Here is a 23106-nt window from a genome sequence, read left to right on the forward strand (position 1 = left end):
TTTTTTGAGCTTCAGTGTGCATGGAGCCTTATAGTAATAAAGTGTGTCTTATGCCACGTACACACGATCAGACCATCCGGCGGACTTAGTCTGGCGGACAAAGCGCCGTAAAGTCCGCCGGACTGTCCGAACGAGCGGACCTGCCCACACACGGGACTTACTATCTGCCGTGCTTTTGAAATGAACGGACTTGCCCACACACACGGAGGAAAGTCCATTAATTTTGAGCGCGGCTCTAGGTAGCCGAGACCAGGGAATGAAGCGTCGCCTGGTATGGACTTAAAGGGGAACCTATACGCTGAAAAAAATGGCGTGGGGGTCCCCCCAGGTCCATATCAGACCCTTATCCAGGCACGCAACCTGGCTGGTCAGGAAAGGGGGTGGGGACGAGCGAGCGCCCCCCTCCTGAGCCGTAACAGGCAGTGTGCCCTCAACATGAGGGGGTGATTTGGGGAAGGGGGGCCACGCGGCCCCCCCACCCCAAAGCACCTTGGTTCCATGTTGATGAGGACAAGGGCCTTTTCCCGAAAACAACCCTGGCCGTTGGTTGTCGGGGTCTGTGGGCGGGGGGTTTATCGGAATCCGGGAGCCCCCTTTAATAAGGAGGCCCCCGGATCCCGGCCCCCCACCCTATGTGAATGAGTATGGGGTACAATGTACCCCTACCCATTCACCTGTGAAAAAAATGTAAAAAAGAAACACAACACACAAGGGTTAAAAATAGTTTATTGTACAGCTCTGGGGGTCTTCTTCTGGGGTCTTCTCTACTATCTTCTGCTATCTCTTTTACTAGCGGAGGAGCCCGGCTTTCTTCTTCGTCGCCGCCCTCTTCTTCCGACTTCGGGGGCCTTGTCACCCTCTTCGGGGGTCTTGTCCCCCCTCTTCATTTCTTCTTGCCGGGCCTCTGCCTTCTAGCTCTTTTACAAGTGGTGGCCCGGTCTTCTGTCGCCACCTTCTGGGTTACTTCAACCTGTAATGCCGTGTACACACGATCGGACCTCCTGGCAGACTTGGTCCAGCGGACCGGAATCTCTCGAACAATTCGATCATGTGTGGGCTCCAGCAGAATTTTTTTCCCCAAAAGTCCAACGGACCTATAAATAAAACATCTTTCAAATCTATTTTTAGTACGACAGACTAAAAATCTGGAAAACCGTTCGTCTGTCTGCTAGTCCGAAGGACCAGATATGACGCAAGGGCAGCTATTGGCTATTGAACTTCCTTGTTTAGTCCCGTTCACGTCATCACGTTCAAAATGAACAGGCTTTCGAACAGACTTAGTCGGGTCTTGTGTGGCCAAGTCCATTCGTTCAGAAAGTCCGTCGGGAAGACCGTTGGACCTAGTCCATTGAAAAGTCCGGTCGTGTGTACGCGGCATTATACCTAGAATGGCTCCATCTGTAGCCCGAAAAGGAGAAGTCTACAGAATGCCCACTACTAAAATTCCATCTTCCCAGGGATGAAACTAGAAAACCAATTAGACCTCTGAAATTTGTATAAACCATTTGTTCGGATGATCTTATAATTTTAGTCACCGCCTAAACAAAGGTTTTTCCATGGGTTATTTTAAAGCTTTCCGTAGACAAGACAATTTAAATGTTGATAGGAAAATTCATGCCTAACATGTAATGACTTTTTTACGCTTGATTCAACAGGTCCAAGTTAGAGGCAAAGATTCATGAAGGAGAAACTAAAATCCAGGCATATCAGGTTAGCACTTTGTGTAAACTAACAACTGTTTGTCAGTAGGAAGAAATCACATGACCATCGTGTTACCAACATGCTGCTCATCAATATATTTGTTTTCTCAACAGATTGCCATAACTATCACAGAAGCCAGGCAGCTGATTGGTGAAAATATTGACCCAATCGTCATCATAGAAATTGGAGATGAAAAGAAGCAAACAGCAGTCAAAGAAGGGACAAACGCTCCATTTTTTAATGAGGTGATTTTCAGATTGTGAATTCAAAGTGTTAGTTGTTTCCAAAACACACAGGAAGGGGTGGCTATAGATCTATCAACTTGTAAGATATCTACTCAGCTTTGGTTATGTGCCACGAGAATCTTCTTCAATCGTTCTGTATGGCACCAATGATGTTATGAAGTGTGCATGCTGTAAACATCCATTCCTTTTTCCATGTAGAAAAGTTATTGTTTTAAGTGTTACACACTTTGGTGGGTCCACAAGGTTCATCACAAGTCCTGCCACGGGGTGGTTTACCCCATTCTTCATAAAAGTCAAATAAACTATTTATGAATTCTAGAAGCCTGGACCAAAATTCCATGTGCCAGTATGCATGGTTAACGTACAATAACTCTCCGACCAGTTTGCCAACCTAAATAATTTTCACATTATTTTTAAGGACATATATGGCTTTTATTTGATACATGGTTTTAACCACTTCAGCCCCGGAAAAGATTTGGCTGCTCAATCACCAGGCCATTTTTTGCAATACGGAACTGCGTCGTTTTAACTGACAATTGCGCGGTCGTGCGACGTTGTACCCAAACAAAATTGACGTCCTTTTTTTCCTACAAATAGAGCTTTCTTTTGGTTGTATTTGATCGCCTTTGCGTTTTTCATTTTTTGCGCTATAAACAAAAGAAGAGCGCCAATTGTGAAAAAAAAACCCACAATGGGGGTTATTTCCGAAAGCCAAATTCATTTTGCATTACAAGTGCAAAGTGCACATGAAATTGCACTGAAAGTGCACTTGGAAGTAAAGTCGCTGTGGATCTGGGGGGACATGCAAGGAAATTAAAAAACAGCATTTTAGCTTGCACGTGATTGGATGATAAACTCAGCAGAGCTTCCCCTCATTTCAGATCTACCCCTCAGATTTACAGCGACTGCACTTCCAAGTGCAATTTCATGTGGACTTTGCACTTGTAGCGCAAAGTGGATTTGCCTTTCGTAAATAACCCCCCAATATCTTTTTGTTATAATAAATAACTTTTTGTTATAATAAATAACTTTTTGTTATAATAAATAACTTTTTGTTATAATAAATAACTTTTTGTTATAATAAATATCCCAAATTTTTTATCAAAAAAAAATTTTTTTACATCAGTTTAGGCTGATATGTATTCTTCTACATATTTTTGGTAAAAAAAAATCACAATAAGTGTATATTTATTGGTTTGCGCAAAAGTTATAGCGTCTACAAAATAGGGGATAGATTTATGCCATTTTTATTATTATTATTATTTATTTTTTTACTAGTAATGGCGGCGATCTGCGATTTTTATCAGGGCTGTGATATTATGGCAGGCACAACGGACACTTTTGACACATTTTTGGGACCATTGACAATTATACAATGATCGGTGCTATATAAATGCACTGATTACTGTATAAATGTCACTGGCAGGGAAGGGGTTAACACTAGGGGGCAATCAAGGGGTTAACTGTGTTCCCTCACTGTGTTCTAACTGTGGGGGGGATGGGAGGAGAGAGAGAGATTGGTGTTCATACATAGTATGAACACACGATCTGTCCCTGGCCACTGAAAGAACGGAATCTGTGTGTTTACACACACAGATCCCGGTTCTCACTCTGTAACGAGCGATCTCAGAAGCCCGGCAGTCATTGTGCCCGCCGGGCACTTGTTTTGGTTCCGAGCACACGTTGCCCCTAGTGGTCAAAAGTTGAAAGCCACGTAAGATAACGTAATTTCGCCCAGCCGTGCCATTCTGCTGCAGTAAAACTGCGGTGGCTGGTCGGCAAGCGGTTAACAAGTGCCCTGTTCAAAGTTTTATCATAAAGACATGGACAAAAATTATTTAAAAAAATGCAATCAAATCAAATTGGTAAAATATTTCAGATATTTTTTTTTGTTTACACGCTGTAATGCAATGTAATTGGGCCTCCCTTTCTGTACACAAGAGCAGAGAGAAAGAAAGGAGTGGTTTTGTTTGTACAAAAAAACCTCATGATCACCATAATAGGAGGTCAAGATGATGACATGACCAGGAACTATACTGTTTATTTCTTAATTGCTTATGTGAGACTTGTGGCAGATTAAGGCCTTCTGCAGAAAGCTTAAACCTTCTTTCTTCCAACCTCAAACTGTGGCTGTGTGTTATCTTAAGAAAGCTAAAGCTGGCCATAGACAAATCAAAAGTCAGCTGATTCAGCAGGAAGCGACTGAATTTGAATCCGTCTATGGGCAGGCTGGTTTTTGACCCATCGATCGACTTCAGTACAATCAGTCTGTCCTTTTTTCTCACCCGATCACTGCTGGCGAGTGGGGACCATAGCTGCCAACAATGATCGTTGTATTATGTCGGATGGTGAAGGCTCCCTGCCAGCAGAACACAATAGTGATGCGAAAGGTATTTAACCCCTGGATAAAGGAAAGAAAATTGCATAATGTATGGCCTATCTCAGAGTAAACAGTTTATTACAGTAAGGCCCCTTTCACACTGGGGCGGTGCGGCCGTCGGCGGTAAAGCGCCGATATTTTTAGCGGCGCTTTACCGTCGTTTTAGTGGCGGTCTGCGGGCGCTAGCAGGAGGTGGTTTTAACCCCCGCTAGCGGCCGAAAAAGGGTTAAAACCGCCCGCAAAGCGCCGCAAAGCGGCGCTTTGCCGGCGGTATTGCCGCGCTGTCCCATTGATTTCAATGGGTAGGAGCGGTATAGGAGTGGTGAATACACCGCTCCTTCACCGCTCCAAAGATGCGGCTAGCAGGACTTTTTTCACCGTCCTGCCAGCGCACCGCTCCAGTGTGAAAGCCCTCCGGCTTTCACACTGGAGTGAAAGGGGCCGGTTTTTTCAGGCGCTACACAGGCGCTATTTTTAGCGCTGTAACGCCTGAAAACCGCCCCAGTGTGAAAGGGGCCTTACTATAGTCACCTTAGATATATTTTTACATTGAGATCATATCCCCTCATAAGCGTTTTGTTTTTTTTGTTTTTTAATGTTGGTATTACATTTGCCCTACTCCAATCAGTTGGTGCCATTCCTATCAATAAGGTGCCTTTAAAAAATAGAAATAGCTTCTTGGCTATAACCAAGCTAAGCTCCTGTGGGCTCCTGGGTGTAAACCATCTGAATTATGAATTTGTTCACATTAAGTTTCTTTAGTCTGTTTTGTACCTGGTTTTCTGTCAGCCACAGAGTTCCTTTTGGAACATTGGGGGTTATTTACGAAAGGCAAATTCATTTTGCACTACAAGTGCAAACTACAAGTGCAAAGTGCACTTGGAAATGCAGTTGCTGTAAATCTGAGGGGTAGATCTGAAATGAGGGGAAGCTCTGCTGATTTTATCATCCAATCATGTGCAAGCTAAAATGCTGTTTTTTATTTTCCTTGCATGTCCCCGTCTGATCTACAGAGAAGTTACTTCCAAGTGCACTTTGCACTTGTAGTTTGCACTTGTAGTGCAAAATGAATTTACCTTTCGTAAATAACCCCATTGTTATGACTATAAAACCCATATTTTCTATCAGCAAAACTTGAAGAGAAAAATCTATTTCATACATCTACCTCCTCCCTCTTGTGTGTGTGATCAACTTCCCATGTTCATCTTTTAGAGGGTCTACATGTTCTGTCCTAACCTTTTTACTCTTGGTACATTTGGAAAATTTTTAGGGGTTTGTTTTACTTGTTGTAGCAATGTGTTTCTTCTATTCAATTTTTGCTGTCCTGATTGCTCCTTTGCATTTCATGTTGAATTGCTTGTTATTCCAAGCCCCCCATTCACACCAGTGCGACTTACATAGGCTGTGTTTACACTGGTGCGACACGACACTCGTTCTAATTTGGATCCGACTTTGCCCTGCGACTTGAAGTCAGAGATGTATCCAACTTCAGTGAACGGGGATCCGACTTGGATCCCTGCCAATACCAGGCACTGTGTTTGGTATGAATCTTGAGTGGAACTCCACGCCAAACTTTAAGCAAAAAAACGGCATGGGTTCCCCCTCCAAGAGCATACCAGGCCCTTCGGTCTTATATGGATTTTAAGGGGAACCCCCTATGCCAAAAAAACGGCATGTGGGTCCCCCCAAAATCCATACCAGACTCTTATCCGAGAACGCAGCCCGGCCGTTCAGGAAAGGGGGTGGGGACGAGCGAGCGCCCCCCCCTCCTGAACCGTACCAGACCGCATGCCCTCAACATGGGGGGTGGGTGCTTTGGGGCAGATGGGCGCCTTGCAGCCCCCCCACCCCAAATCACGTTGTCCCTATGTTGATGAGGACAATGGCCTCTTCCCGACAACCCTGGCCATTGGTTGTCGGGGTATGCGGGCGAGGGGCTTATCAGAATCCGGGAGCCCCCTTTAATAAGGGGGCCCACAGATCCCACCCCCCACCCTATGTGAAAGAGTATGGAGTACATCGTACCCCTACCCATTCACCTAGGGGGAAAAAAGTGTCAATAAAAAAAACAGACTAGACTGGTTTTTAAAGTAATTTATTAGGCAGCTCCGGGAGTCTCTTCCGACTTGGGGGATCTCTTCTGACTTCTCCGCATCTTCTCCCAGTCTCTGGTTCTTCTCCCGCTCTCCGGTGTCAAGGTGCTTTGGGGTGGGGGGGGGGCAGGGACTGGTATGCCCTTGGAAAGGAACCCATGGTGATTTTTAATTTAACATTTGGTGTGGATCTCCCCCTCAAGATCATCAGAGCACAAGTCGCATTCCAAAGTCGGATCAGGCAAGACATCGATTCGACTTTGATCCGACTTCAATGATATTCAGTGGGCTGAAGTAGGATCAAAGTCGGACCAAAGTAGTACAGGGAGCATTTTCAAAGTTGGATCGACTTGCGTCAGACCAGTTAAGACGGTTCCCATAGGGAAACATTGATTTTCACACGTCATGCATCGTGAGCTCCCAATGTCGGAGCGTTTGTCGCACCAGTATAAACCCGGCCTTAGTCAAAATCGGATTTTCTCTGGATCAACTTTACCTATAAATATTATCATCCAGTTATATCAGTGGCGGCCCGTCCTAAAAGGCGCAGGGGCGCTGCCCCCTAATCCATTCACCCAGCCCCTAATCTACATGCAGGGTGCCAGACGCATGGATTTCAATAGGGTTTTTTTTTTTTTAAGCACATAATTAGAGCCTGAGACTTCAAAAAAGGGTAGCACTGTGCTCTGAGCCCAGCCAGTTATATGACAATAGCAAATTAATATTCGCTGTTTACATGAAGAGGTTGAATAGGCTATGGGCTACCTCATCCCATGGAATATTTAAGAGATAGAACTGATATGGACTTTAACGGTACCAGCAAAGGGAGTATAAACCAAATAATGCTAAATGTCTTTATTACAAAAAGTTTAAAATATTTTTACAAATATAAAATCATTTGATCAATATACTCAGGTATTAGTAAATGAAAGATCTGTTATTAAAAATGTTGAGATTGATGCGTTTCACATCTTTGCTTCTTCAGGACCTTATGTTCTTGACTTAAAACAGACATCCTACTCAAAAACAGAAAGAGACATATAAACATTGTTTACATTTAGATTGTATGGGGTGCAACAAAACTAATTTCAATATATCATCCAATATGTTATATTGATCCATCTATTGTTTTAAGACACGAGTTGTTGGATTGCTCTCCCAAGACACTTGGCACGTCATTCTCTGCTGGCTCCTCGTAGATGAGGAGCATTTATGAAGCATTTATGCTGCTTTCCATTCAATATGTTGAAATGAGTTTTGTTGCACCCCATACAATCTAAATGTAAACAATGTTTATATGTCCCTTTCTGTTTTTTACTAGGATCTCTGTTTTAAGTCAAGAACATAAGGTCCTGAAGAAACAAAGATGTGAAACGTGTCAACCTCTTGATATTTATAATAACAGAGATTTTTTATTTACTAATGTCTGAGTATATTAATCAAATGATTTTATATCTGTAAAAATATTTGAAACTTTTTGTAATAAAGACATTTAGCATTATTTGGTTTATACCTCCTTTACTGGTATCGTTAAAGTCCACCATATCAGTTCTATCTCTCAGTATTCGCTGTTGTCTTCCTGATTCTCCTCCCAGGCCAATCAAGAAGCGGCTCTTGGGGCCAATTGGGTCTCAGGAGGACCCACTTCCTATTCGGCTGCGAGGAGAAGCAATGGCCCCGGGTCTTCCCTGGAGCAAGGAGCAGCATCGGCCTTAAAAGTTAAGGCCACCGATCGCCGCCATAAAGCAATCTACTGAGCTGGCCAGAACCACCTCTGCAGGGAGTCTATTCCACATTTTCACAGCTCTTATTGTGAAGAAACCTTTCCGTATTTGGAGATGAAATCTCTTTTTCTCTACACGTAAAGAGTGCCCCCTTGTCCTCTGTGATGGCCTTAAAGTGATGAACTCAACACCAAGTTCACTATATGGACCACTTTTGTACTTATACATGTTGTTCATATCCCCCCTTAATCTTCTCTTCTCAAGAGAGAATAAATTCAGTTCCTCTAATCTTTCCTCATAGCTGAGCTCCTCCATGCCTCTTATCAGTTTGGTTGCTCTTCTCTGCATCTCTCATTTGACAGATCAAGATCGCATGGCAAGTTGCACCCTATTTCTGACTATGGAACCGTTCAAATCAGTGCGACTCAGATTTGCACTGAAGGTTCCCGCACTATTTTTGGAGATTTCATGTGCGACTTGCATTGACATTTGTGCAGGAAATCGCACAGATGTCGGCAAGCCGTACATGAAATCGCACTGACCGGTGTCTTTGAAATCATGCTGAAGTAGCACCGTGAACCGGAGGAAGAATGAAATTTGCACGGACCATGTAGATAAAAACTTGGGAAAGCTGACTGCAGCACATGTTTAGCATTTTGCGTATGGTATTAGTCGTTTTCTGACTGCTGTTCAACCACTTGCCGACAGCTGCACGCCGATATACGTCGGCACAGTGGCAGCGGTGGGCAAATGGTCGTACCTGTACGTGTGGTGGGGCTAGCAGGCGCGCGCATGCCGGCCGCATACGGCGTGACCATGCCCGCGGGACCGGCGGACTCGAAGTCTGCCAGTCTCCTGACGATCGTGTCACGGAGCAGCAGAACGGGGAAGTGCCAATGTAAACAAGGCAATTCGCCATTCTGCCTTGTGACATGACAGAGATCACTGCTCCCTGTCATAGGGAGCGGTGACCGCTGTCACGTGACTTGAAGCCCAACCCCCCACAGTTAGAATCACTCCCTAGGACACACTTAACCCCTTCATTGCCCCCTAGTGGTTAATCCCTTCCCTGCCAGTGTAATTTACACAGTAATCAGTGCGTTTTTATAGCACTGATTGCTGAATAAATGACAATGGTCCAAAAAAAAAAGTCAGAAGTGTCCGATGTGTCCGCCATAATGTCACAGTCACAATAAAAATCACAGATCACTGCCATTATAAATAAAAAAAAAAATTTATAATAAAAATGCCATAAATCTATCCCCTATTTTGTAGACGCTATAACTTTTGCGCAAACCAATTAATATACGCTTATTGCGTTTTTTTTTTTTTTTTTACCAAAAATATGTAGAAGAATACACGTCGGCCTAAACTGAGGAAAAAAATAGTTTTTGTTATATATTTTTATATATTTATATTGCGGTTTTTTTACGCTCTTTTTTCATTTATAGCGCAAAAAAAAACAAAAAAACGCAGAGGTGATCAAATACCCACAATAGAAAGCTCTATTTTTAGGAAAAAAAGGATGTCAATATTTTTTGGGTGCAACGCTACACGACAGCGCAATTGTCAGTTAAAGCGATGCACTGCCGAATCACAAAAAGTGCTCTGGTCAGGAAGGGGGTAAAATCTTCCAGGGCTGAAGTGGTTAAAATCGCTCTGTTTCATTGGTGTGTATAATCTGGATGTATAATAATAGCACATGGTACAAAATTATCAAAGTGTTAAGAAAGTAACACATATTTGTATTTCATTGACAGTACTTTGTGTTTGATTTTGTGGGGCCCCGAGAGCAGCTGTTTGACAAAATTATAAGACTCTCGGTAAGTATGACAATGACATAGCAAACATACTGATGTCTGAAACAATGCTTTTTTTACATTTCATATATTATACTAGTCATTCTTTATGTTTTGAATTTTTTATTTCAAATTTTAGTTTGTTCTTCCTGTGCCAAATGTTACAAGTTGTGGTCTAATGCCCTGTACCCACGGTCAGAAATTCTGACGGAAAAGGTCAGATCGGATTATATTGTCGGAAAATCTGATCATGTGTGGGCTCTATCGGACTTTTTCCGTCAGAGATTCCGACAGATAAAATTTGAGAGCAGAATCTAAAATTTTCCGACAAAAAAATCAGATCGGACTTTTTCAGATCGTTTGTAGAGAATTCCGATCGGACAAAGTGCCAAGCATGTTCAAATTACAAGGCTCTACGTAGTCCCGTCGTACGCAATGAACGTCATCACGTTCCGAATGATCGGATTTTCCGACAACTTTGTCCGACCGTGTGTATGCAACACAAGTTTCGGACAAAATCCGTTGGAAAAAATCTGACGGATTTTGTGGTCGGAATGTCCGACCGTGTGTACAAGGCATAAGACATGATCTGCGTTGTGTTAATCTTAAAGATAATTTTCTTACTCTTAAAATAAAGTAAAAAGTAAAAAGTAAAGGCAAACTTTTTTTTTTTCTAGATAGAGTGGAGATGGATTAGAACACCTGTCGGTTTTTATTGCTGTCTGTGTCCCCGAAAATTCATAATTAAGAATAGTTAACAAACCTAAAAGTTAAAAACCCAGGAAGTCAGCACAGTACTGGGATGGTGGGAGCCCCTCATAATGATAAATTCATCATAACAAAAATATTATAATTGTTATGAAAAGTTAAAAACCCAGGAAGTCAGCACAGGGATGGTGGGAACCCTATGAGGAATTTTATACGAAATACGAAATTTCGGATCCAAATTAACTGAATTGTGACTGGTGTTTTGTTCACCAGAGGAAGTCAGCACAGCACTGGGATGGTGGGAACCCCTCATAATGGGCACAGCAGGTGTACACTCAGACCTGAGAACTCAGCACTGGGATGGTGGGAACTCCTCATAATGGGCACAGCGGGCGTACACTCAGACCTGGGAACTCAGCACAGAGATGGTGGGAACCCTATTGGAATTTCTATGCTTACAAATTTTATACGAAATATGAAATTTCATTAATGAATTTCGGATCTAAATTAACAGAAACATGACTGGTGTTTTGTTTACCAATCAGAGGAAGTCAGCACAGCACAGGGATGGTGGGAACCCCTTATAATGGGCACAGCAGGTGTACAGACCTGGGAACTCAGCACAGGGATGGTGGAGACCCCTCATAATGATAAATTCATCATAACGAACAATCGTTATTGTTCCAAAAAGTTAACAAACCTAAAAGTTAAAAACCCAGGAAGTCAGCACAGTACTGGGATGGTGGGAGCCCCTCATAATGATAAATTCATCATAACAAAAATATTATAATTGTTATGAAAAGTTAAAAACCCAGGAAGTCAGCACAGGGATGGTGGGAACCCTATGAGGAATTTTATACGAAATACGAAATTTCGGATCCAAATTAACTGAATTGTGACTGGTGTTTTGTTCACCAGAGGAAGTCAGCACAGCACTGGGATGGTGGGAACCCCTCATAATGGGCACAGCAGGTGTACACTCAGACCTGAGAACTCAGCACTGGGATGGTGGGAACTCCTCATAATGGGCACAGCGGGCGTACACTCAGACCTGGGAACTCAGCACAGAGATGGTGGGAACCCTATTGGAATTTCTATGCTTACAAATTTTATACGAAATATGAAATTTCATTAATGAATTTCGGATCTAAATTAACAGAAACATGACTGGTGTTTTGTTTACCAATCAGAGGAAGTCAGCACAGCACAGGGATGGTGGGAACCCCTTATAATGGGCACAGCAGGTGTACAGACCTGGGAACTCAGCACAGGGATGGCGGAGACCCCTCATAATGATAAATTCATCATAACGAACAATCGTTATTGTTCCAAAAAGTTAACAAACCTAAAAGTTAAAAACCCAGGAAGTCAGCACAGTACTGGGATGGTGGGAGCCCCTCATAATGATAAATTCATCATAACAAAAATATTATAATTGTTATGAAAAGTTAAAAACCCAGGAAGTCAGCACAGGGATGGTGGGAACCCTATGAGGAATTTTATACGAAATACGAAATTTCGGATCCAAATTAACTGAATTGTGACTGGTGTTTTGTTCACCAGAGGAAGTCAGCACAGCACTGGGATGGTGGGAACCCCTCATAATGGGCACAGCAGGTGTACACTCAGACCTGAGAACTCAGCACTGGGATGGTGGGAACTCCTCATAATGGGCACAGCGGGCGTACACTCAGACCTGGGAACTCAGCACAGAGATGGTGGGAACCCTATTGGAATTTCTATGCTTACAAATTTTATACGAAATATGAAATTTCATTAATGAATTTCGGATCTAAATTAACAGAAACATGACTGGTGTTTTGTTTACCAATCAGAGGAAGTCAGCACAGCACAGGGATGGTGGGAACCCCTTATAATGGGCACAGCAGGTGTACAGACCTGGGAACTCAGCACAGGGATGGTGGAGACCCCTCATAATGATAAATTCATCATAACGAACAATCGTTATTGTTCCAAAAAGTTAACAAACCTAAAAGTTAAAAACCCAGGAAGTCAGCACAGCATAGGGATGGTGGGAGCCCCTCATAATGATAAATTCATCATACCAAACTTTCGTTATTTTAACGAAAAGTTTAGGAATCTAACGAAAATTTGTATTTCGTATGAATCCGAATTGAATTTCATACACGAATTACGGAATACGATTTTTTTTTTCATACGAAACAAAACTAATTTTTTGACGGCACCCATGTCTAATACATACCTGAGCCCCATCTCTATCCAGTAATGTCCACGAGTGCCTCGGCCCTCCTGATTGGCTGAGACACAGCAGAGGCGCCATTGGCTCCCATTGCTGTCAATCAAACTCTGTTAGCTAATCAGGAGAGAGGGGGGAGTGCCGAACCGCAGCTCCATATCTGAATGGACACGCAGAGCTGCAGCTTGGCTCGTGTGCCCCCACAGCAAGCTGCTTGCTGTGGGGGCACTCAACAGGAGGGAGGGGCCAGGAGCTTCAGCCAGGGACCCAAAAAGAGGGGGATCTGGGCTGCTCTGTGCAAAACCATTGCACAGGGTAGGTAAGTATAACATGTTTGTTATTTTATTAGAAAAAAACTGAGACTTTACAATCACTTTAGGTAAGGGCAGATGATCCATGTAGCATTTACTTCCTGGAATCCATCTGCTCTTAGTTCAGGCATTCAGGTAGGAGGGTGTGCTTAGCTGATAAAGCCCCTCCCTCCCTCTTGAAGACTCCTGGGATTTATGAAATAATTTGTCTAGTCCTGGAAACCAGGAAGTAACTAAAGAAATGTAAAAGTTAAAAACAAGTAAATATGATATCCTATCTATTTACTAATGCTAGCATTAGTAGCATAAGGATAAACATAGTCAGATTTGACTGAGAGAGTGAAGTTCCACTTTAACAATCAGTAAATAAGCCACTGTAGAGTAATTCATCCTTAAAATTTAGAGCAAAAACACATTCACGCTCAACAGCTTAGCTTGATCTGCTTCCCATCCGCAGAAGTGAACTGACCTGCAAAAATTCCAATTTCTAATTTAGCACAGAACAGGTGAAGAGGGGCAGGACAGAGTCACGAGTCCTGACTTGTATGCATTTTCTTATGAATTTTGATGAGGATTTCCTCCACAATGTGTGCAGGTATAGAAAAAAGTAAGGGCTTGTTTACACTTGCGCTCCTCTGAAAAGTTGACCACAGTGGATTGCATTTGGCAGGTGGCTCAGAAGCAATATGTCATCTTCAGGATGTCTGCTTTAACCCTTGAAAGGCCGAAGTACAGTGAGGCAACAGCATGCATTACACACGATTGCAGGGCGGTTGCAGCACCACCTTATTTACTTGAATGAGTCACATTTCAGCGGTGGTATTGCCTGCCAAACATGGCCTGTGGGATCATTTTTTCTGCAGCTTTGGCATTTGTACTACACCCTCATCTGAAGGCACTCCTAGTGTCACCTAGTGTTTTTGCTGGTATATGCATCATACTCCCTGGTGATATTGTCACTTTATTCACTCCTGGATTCTTCTGTTTTTTTTTGTGCCCCTATACTCACTGTCATCTATCTACTGTATCTATCTGTCTATCTATCTACACTATATTATCAAAAGTATTGGGGCACATGAATTTTAATGGAATCCCAGTCTTAGTCCGTAGGGTTCAATATTGAGTTGGCCCATCCTTTGCAGCTATAACAGCTTCAACTCTTCTGGGAAGGCTGTCCACAAGGTTTAGGAGTGTGTCTATGGGAATGTTTGACCATTCTTCCAGAAGAGCATTTGTGAGGTCAAGCACTGAAGTTGGCCAAGAAGGCCTTGCCCGCAGTCTCCGCTCTAATTCGTCCCAAAGGTGTTCTATCAGGTTGAGGTCTGGACTCCGTGCAGGCCAGTCAAGTTTCTCCACCCCATACTCGCTCATCCATGTCTTTATCTTCATCCATGCGTTGTGCACGGGTCCAAATCATTTGGTGGAGGGGGATTATGGTGTGGGGTTGTTTTTCAGGGGTCGGGCTTTGTCCCTTAGTTCCAGTGAAGGGAATTTTAAGCCATCAGCCATCATTTTGTTAAATTTCATCCTCCCAACTTTGTGGGAACAGTTTGGGGATGGCCCCTTCCTGTTCCAACATGACTGCGCACCAGTGCACAAAGCAACGTCCATAAAGACATGGATGAGCGAGTTTGGGGTGGAGGAACTTGACTGGCCTGCACAGAGTCCTGACCTCAACCTGATAGAACACCTTTGGGATGAATTAGGGCGGTGACTGTGAGCCAGGCCTTCTTGTCCAACATCAGTGCCTGACCTCCACAAATGTGTTTCTGGATGAATGGTCAAACATTCCTATATAAATAAAAAAGATCTATCTCTGCCCTGTGGTGGGGTGGCAGCTGACACAGATAAGTAATATACCCAACTTATAAATAATCTTAAGAAAAAGTGCTACACACTTTTTCTTAAAAACATTCCCATAGACACACTCCTAAACCTTGTGGACAGCCTTTCCAGAAGACTTGAGGCTGTTGTAGCTGCAAAGGGTGGGCCAACTCCATATTGAACCCTAAGGACTAATGCCACGTACACATGACCGGACTTTTCGAGGGACTAGGTCCGACGGACTTTTGGCAGAGATATGACGGACTTTTGGCGGAGTTCCGACTGACTTTCCGAATGAACGGACTTGGCCACACACAATCACACCAAAGTCCGACAGATTCGAACATGATGATGTACTACCGGACTAGAATAAGGAAGTTCATAGCCAGTAGCCAATAGCTGCCCTTGTGTCGTTTTTTGTCCGTCGGACTAGCACACACACGAGCGGATTTCTCGGTAGAAACTGGGTCCGGCAGAGTTCCGGCGGAAAAATTTGAAACATGTTCCATTTCTAAAGTCTGTCGGATTTTTGCAAATCAAAAGTCTGCTGCAGCCCACACACGATCGAATGGTCCGCCGGAATCGTTCCGTCGGACCTTTGATGTTGAAAAGTCCGGTCGTGTGTACGCGGCATTAGACTGGGATGCCATTAAAGTTCATGTACTTTTGACATTAGTGTATCTGTCTATCTGTTTGTCTATCTGTCTCTCTATATACAGTACTTCTGGTTTCAGACTGTGTCTGGGGTAGGGGTATCACTTTCTCAGTATTATGTAAGCCAAACCCCAGCTTATTATTTTTTTTCTCTTTAAAGTGAAGTAATATTCAGAACTTCTATCGAGTTTATGGCTATTCATGTCCTCACGAGGGAGATTTCCCCTCACTTCCTATTCTGGTGACAACAGGATAAGAAATTGGAAGGTTAAGGTGTCACTGGTAAAGGAAGATGCAGACAGCAATTAAAACCTGGTAGCTGTTCTAACTCTATTCACCCTCTGTTGGGCTTTAAGTACTTCCATCCATTCACAGCCAGTTGCCCAACAGGTTTTGAATTGTGAGTGGAGGCTAAAATAATGACACATGCCTGCTTTGCCATTATTTTGGGGGTCAATATAAAACTGAGCATGTCACAACTTGAGGTTTACTGTAAAGCCCCCATGACAGTAATTCTAGTGAACCTCTGATACATTAAAGTGTTGAACAATGGAATCATAGGCAGTGGATCTGTGTGGAACATGTGCATTTCCATGTTTTGACTCTTTAAAGGCCTGTGTTGACGGGCTTTAGGTTTGTAATGATTGTATCATTTTGACATCAGTTTGAGATCACTCAAAATTGAGAATTGCAGTTGGCCTTCTCCGGACCTGCATTTTAGCTGCTTTACAGGTTTTACACTCTGATAGACTTGTATGGGAATGCAAAACCTGCTTAAAAGCCCATCCAAACAGGACGTAAAAATGCTGCAAGTATGTGTTAATCCTGCCAGAAATGGACTAAACTCCTAACTTCCTAATGTTGGCTGAGATTACTGAAACCCGAAGCAGCGTTGTCAGCCCTGACCAGTTTTCTCTGGCTGAACTACCTCCCCTCTTATTTTCCCTATAACATATGGGGTGAGTGTGGGCTGTAGTCTGCAGGGGAGAACTAGGGCAGGGGTGACAACACTGCTTGATATTTCAATGTAGCATAGTGATTGTGTTGTCAGATCACTAAAGAATGTTCGGAGCTCCCAGGATATCTAGAAAAACCAACAGGTACTTTTCTGTACTTGCAACATTTTGTAAAGAGACAAACATGAAGAAATGTGCCTGTGATGGAGGGAAGTGCTGCATTTTCTTTCCCTAGACACAAATTGACTACCCATCTTTCTAAATAACACCTGATGCACTAAAAAGAAGCAGGAGACCCTGCTGTTAAAATTGTAGTATCCAATTTTTAAGTACTTCAGTATCTACCATGATAGATGGCATGCTAACATTTTTGCGCTTTATTCTATATGCAGGTTATGCACAACAAGTTAATTGGAGGTGTTCTGATTGGTTCCTTTAGGCTTGATTTGGGGACCGTTTACAATGAACCAGGTAATATGATAGATAGTAGATCCAAGTTACTTAACTGTTTCAATGTTGGAAACAAAGGTTGTTATGGCAAATAAGAGTTGTAACGGCATCAAAAATTGAACCTTGTGAAAAAGCTGAACTCCATTATCATGTAAAATATAATTTAAATATATACTTTGTGCACACAAAAATGCCTTTGCAAACCCAGATACTATTTTGAAAATGTAGCAAAGACATTACCACTGTGCTCTGTATAGAATCACTGAATACAATACCCAAGATCTACTGTTGGTGATGCTACCCAAGGCTGAAAACAGGTGCTTGTGGCTAGGATATACAGTCCCTCAGTACTTTTAACGTTGATAGATATAAGCAATATAAGCAACTCGGTGGACTCAAACATTGAAAATCTTTATTGGCTACATGAGTACATCCAGTAAAACAATGTTAATGCGTTTCGGCCGCTCTGGCCTTACTCATAGCATAATACAGCACAACATTTTGTTTGTATGCTTGTCAATACATCACCGCTAATCCCCAGCTGACCCTTGCCAGAGATTGGAGACCAATCACGGTCTCCGAATTTAAGACCTTTCTGGGCCTATCCCTCCTCATGGGCGTAACTAAAAAGAGTGAGTTGCGGTCATATTGATCCACTGACTCAATTCACCATACGCCCGTGTTCTCTGCCTCCATGACCAGGACATGATATGAGCAGATCTTGCAGTTCAGTGACAATGAACTCGATCGTTCTCAGGGTGATCCTGAATTTGATCACCTCATAAACCACTTCAACCAACGTTTTGCAGACTTGTTTACTCCCCATCAAGTTCTCTGTGTTGATGATGAGTCCCTGATTAAGTTTTGTGGCCGCTTGTCATTCAAACAGCATCTTCCCAGCAAGCGTGCCAGATACGGGATTAATATGTATAAGCTCTGTGACAGGGCCATAGGCCACAGGCTATACATGTAGTTTTATGGTTTCCGAGGGAAGAGATAGTCACGTAGAGCCGCCAAACTGCCCTGACTACATAGGAAGCGCTGGCAAGATTGGGTGGGACTTGGTGTCACCCTTATTCGGAAAGGGGTACCACTTGTATGTGGACAATTTTTACACAAGTGTGCCACTTTGTAGTCACTTCTTTGATCATCAAATTGGCGCATGTGGTACTGTGCGATCTAATTGCCGGGGCTTTCACCAGTGGCTTGTAGATTCCCGTTTAGGCTGGGGGAGAGAGTCTGCTTGAGATCTAATCATTTGCTCACTGTGAAGTGGAGGGATAATAAGAATGTTTTTGATCTTACCTCCCTTCATGCAGACATGACTGTCCAAATTCCTACAGTGACTGGTGTTGTGGAGAAATCCCTCTGTGTCCACGAATATAACCGAAATATGGGAGGGGTGGACCTCAACAACCAGTTGTTGGCGCTGTACCTAATTGCCTGTAAGGCCAGGCGCTGGTATAAAAAAAGTGTCTGTATACTTATGTCAATTAGCTTTGCTGAACACTCATGTGCTAGACAAAGCTTCAGGACGAACTGGATCCTTCCTTAAATTCCAGGAAGAGATCATCAGAGCCCTTCTGTTTCCAGATGGTGCTCTGGCCCAACTTCCCAGTGCAAATGTAGTAAGCCGGCTGCATGAGAGGCATTTTCCACATGTCTTCTCTGGTACCCCTACCGAAAGAAACCCCCAAAGAAGATGTTGTGTCTGTAGAAAGCGTGGATTTAGGTGTGACACCCACTTTTATTGTCCCTCCTGTCCTGACCAACCTGGTCTTTGCATTGGTGATGGTTTTAAACGCTATCACACACTAGTTGAGTATTAGCGTAGGGTACAGAACACGTACACAGGGCCTTGGGGTCTCGAAAGATGTGATGGCCATCACATTTTGAGAGACACTAATCTGCAACGTTCAGTTTATAGTTTTTTTTTACAGTTTTTATAAAAGTGAAAAAAAACACACACACACGAAAAATTTCAAATAAAAAAAGCCAAAAATAGTTGTGGTTGTATTTTTCTTCTTTCTCTCTCTCTCTCTCTCTCTCTCTCTCTCTATTGTTCTCTCTCTTACTCTCTCGTATGTTCGTTTCGTTCTCTACTTTCCACTCTACTGTTTACTAGAGCTGCATGATTCTGGCTAAAATGAGAATCACAATTTTTTTGCTTAGAAGATAGATTAAGATTCTCTCACGATTCTCGCGGTGTAACCTCATCTTTCACATTAAAACAAACAAAAAATAATTGGGCTAACTTTACTGTTTCATTTTTTTTATTTTTTATTAACTGAAGTGTTTTTTTTTCCCCAAAAATTGCATTTGAAAGACCGCTGGGCAAATACAGTGTGACATAAAATATTGCAGCAATTGCCATTTTATTCGGGTTTCTGCTAAAATATATCTAATATAATGTTTGGGGGTTCCAAGTAATTTTCTAGCAAAAAATATTGATTTAGACTTTAAGTGATTAAACTTCCTGCATTTACACGTTGTTGAAAACTTGGCCGACTGCCCAGATTATTTATTTACACAGAAGTTCTATCCCTTTGATCTAAGGCCGCGTACACACGGGCGGACTGTATGGCCTACTTAGTCCGTCATACAATCCAACGGACAGTCCGTCATACTTTCGAATGAACGGACTTGACCACACACGGATGCACAAACAGTCCGTCGAAAGCTTGCGCGATGACGTGTACAGCACGTACGACGGGACTAGAAATAGGAAGTCCAATACACAGCAATGCACCCTTCTGCCGTGTAAATCCTTTCTGAGCATGCGCCATTCTTAGTCCGTCGAACTAGCCTACTGACGAGCGGATTGTCCGCTGAAACCAAAGTATGACGGACAGAATTTTGAAAAATCCGAAATACTTAGTACGCCAGACTGCACGCTGAAAAAGTCAGCTGAAGCCCACACACGAGTGGACTGTCCGCTGAAATGTGTTTCGACGGACTAAGTAGGCCATACAGTCCGCCCGTGTGTTCGCGGCCTAAGAAGGAAGCTTAGTTAAAATATTTCAAGTTAAAGACTTGGCAGACTACCATGCTTTCTTTTGACAGCTGAGTGAGCAGATAAGTCTCTCCACTTGTTTATATGAAAGAATGGCAAACTCTGCAGGAGAGATCGTCAGAGGGGTGAATTGAGATCATGATTTTTTAACGATTAATTGTACAGCTCTACTGTTCGCTCACTATTACTATCGCTCTTGGTTTTATTTTTACTATGTTTTATTGTATTTGCTTTGCAGGTATGGTATGTTATACTGTAATGTTTGTTTTATTGTTAACCTCATTTGCTTAGCAGGTACGCCATTCAGCTGCAGTGCGGATTTATTTATCTTTACAGCAACAGCGTTTGCTCCCATGATAGATAAAGCCGGGACTCCAGCGCTGTAGGAGGAGATTTCACCACCACAGTTAAAAAAAAGAGCATATATGCCGAAGTATGGGGGCAGGGGTGGAGGAGCGATTTGCTCCTACCTTCTGGGGCGGATGCCCCCATGCTTCGGCATATATATATATATTTTCAGCACAGATTGAATTAAAAAATGTTTTATTTTTTACTAGGTTTTTTTTTTGCATTCGCTTTGCAGGTATGGTAAGTCTTACTTTTATACTGTAATGTTACTTTGTCATTTACTTAGCAGGTTTGCCATTCAGTTCCAGCACAGATTTATTTATCTTGACAGCAACAGCGTTTGCTCCCACGATACGCCGTGACTCCAGCGCTGTAGGAGGTGTTTTTACCACCACAGTTAAAAAAAAGAGCATATATGCCGAAGCATGGGAGCAGCAGGGGAGAAGGAGTGATTTGCTCCTTACTTTTGGGGTGGATGCCCCCATGCTTCGGGAAATATATAATTGGTGCATGTATGCCCATCATTAGAAGTGGGTGGATGAAGGGAGGTATTCTAAAGGTGGGTATACCTCAGGATACATTCAGGATTTCTAAGGGTGTAAATTTTTTATTTCACTCCTCACTACCTATCATAGTTTCGAAGGCCATAAAATGGCAGATGGCACAAATCCCCCCCAAATGACCCAATTTTGGAAAGTAGACACCCCAAGCTATTTGCCGAGAGGCATGATGAGTATTTTGCAGCTCTCATTTGTTTTTGAAAATAAAGAAAGGAAAGAAAATGTTTATTTTCTTTTATTTTTTCAGTTTTCAAAACTTTGTGACAAAAAGCGAGATCTGCAAATACCTCTCAGCAAATAGCTTGGGGTGTCTACTTTCCAAAATGGGGTAATTTGTGGGGGTTTTGTTCCATCTTGACATTTTATGGCCTTCAAAACTGTGATAGGTAGTGAGGAGTGAAATCAAAAATTGACGCCCTTAAGCCCCATACACACTATCAGTTTTTATGCTGAGTTTTTCCTTCAGATTTACCAAAGACATATAATATGAGGTCAAACCTTAGGAGCTTCAGTTTGTATGCAATCAGGCAGTCCCTTCTACTACATGGTTTTGGTAAATCTGAAGGAAAAACTCAGCAGAAAAATTGATAGTGTGTATGGGGCTGTAGAAACCCTGAAGGAGGAGCTTGGTTTTTTGGGTCCTGTACACGGCTAGGCTCCCCAAAAAGTCCCACACATGTGGTATCCCCATACACAGGAGAAGCAGAAAAATTTATTTTGGGGTGTAATTGCCTATGGCATGTGTAAGCAATATATCACTTAGTGACAACTTTGTGCAAAAAAAAGAAAAAAGTTTTTAATTTTCCAGCAGCTTGTGGCAAAATAAAAATATTTCATGAACTCAACATGCCTCTCAGCAAATAGCTTGGGGTGCCTACGTTCCAAAATGGGGTCATTTCCAAAAAATTATGAAAATTTTGTTTGCATGATCGCGCAATTACCAGTTAAAGCAGTGCAGTGCCAAATTGTAAAAATGGTCCAGGGCTGAAGTGGTTAAACAGCAGACATTAAACCAGACTTGGACTATGTATCTGTTGTTCTTTCAATGAACATACACATTTTAGGATATTGCCATTGTTCTGCTGAGCAATTACCATGAAGCAACCTTGTAATTTGATTTCTCTTAGAGTGACACACAAAGCTTCAATTACTATTGCCCTCCAACTCACTGGAATTCAATTGTGACCGAAATGCTCAACGAGCCAGGCTCCAAATATAGTGCAAATAATAAAGTGGAATATTTTTCTATGCAGATTGCAGAATAAATGAATTCAATCTACTCAGCGCAAAAGGAACATTCAAATCTGAGGGTTAATAGCTCACACAGACATCAGTCTGTCTTCAAACCCACTAGCACCCACTGCGCTGTAAAGAGAACCTGAACAAAGGCGGTTATACCGTGCCTTTCATTATCTCAGTTAGTAGTGAAGAAGAAGATCAGTATACATTGTCACATTCGTTATCGCCATGCTGGTTCCACATTTACACCGGGTAAGCTGTACAAAACCCAGTACTGTACAAGGCTCAGTCTCCATGCCAGTTCTTTGGATCAGCAATTAACTGAGCCATATGTGGCCACCTGAGGCCCCTACAGGAATATTACAAATACATGGTGTTTGTACTTTTATTAATTTTTAATAATTCAATAATAATAATATATTATATATATTAATATATTCTAATATATAATAATAAAAATAATAATAATAATAATAATTCAATTTTGTAATATTGTTGCTCCAGAAGAAGGAAAATAAATCTCTTTTGGGGCAGCTGCCAGCTTATCCCCCACAGTGCCAATCAGTGTCGGAACAAGGTCATCCAGCGCCCAGGGCAAAATATGCCAAACTGCGCCCCCCTCCCACTTTCTCTTACGGTTAGGGTCAGGGTGCCCCCATTCCTGCAATAAACTATTGCGCCCAGGGTAGCCGCCACCCCTGCCCACCCCTTGTCACGGCCCTGGTGCCAATCACCCCTCTATAATTTTCCGTAAAGCTGAACTCCAAATGAGATGCTAAATACATAGCTGAAATACCCATATTGAAGGTTTTTTCCTGCCTAAAGACTGTAATTTCTGTCCATTAAACATGTGCAATCAGTTTCGGTCCAAATGCAAATTTGG

General features: G+C 42.6%; 1 protein-coding gene across 3 annotated transcripts in view; it reads left to right on the top strand.

The window, feature by feature from the left end:
* The window catches only part of FER1L6 (fer-1 like family member 6), a 276448-nt gene that overhangs the window by 85757 nt on the left and 167585 nt on the right, over window positions 1-23106 (top strand). For all 3 annotated transcript variants that reach the window (XM_077493299.1, XM_077493300.1, XM_077493301.1), the window contains exons 4-7: window positions 1656-1710; window positions 1815-1946; window positions 9904-9966; window positions 17006-17084. In XM_077493299.1, the coding sequence (XP_077349425.1) occupies window positions 1656-1710; window positions 1815-1946; window positions 9904-9966; window positions 17006-17084 (329 nt within the window). The remainder of the gene's footprint in view (window positions 1-1655; window positions 1711-1814; window positions 1947-9903; window positions 9967-17005; window positions 17085-23106) is intronic.

The sequence above is a fragment of the Lithobates pipiens genome, unplaced genomic scaffold (genome assembly GCF_037356315.1).
Source record: "Lithobates pipiens isolate NorthernLeopardFrog02 unplaced genomic scaffold, aLitPip1_a1.2 Scaffold_19, whole genome shotgun sequence".
Taxonomy (NCBI): Eukaryota; Metazoa; Chordata; class Amphibia; order Anura; family Ranidae; genus Lithobates; species Lithobates pipiens.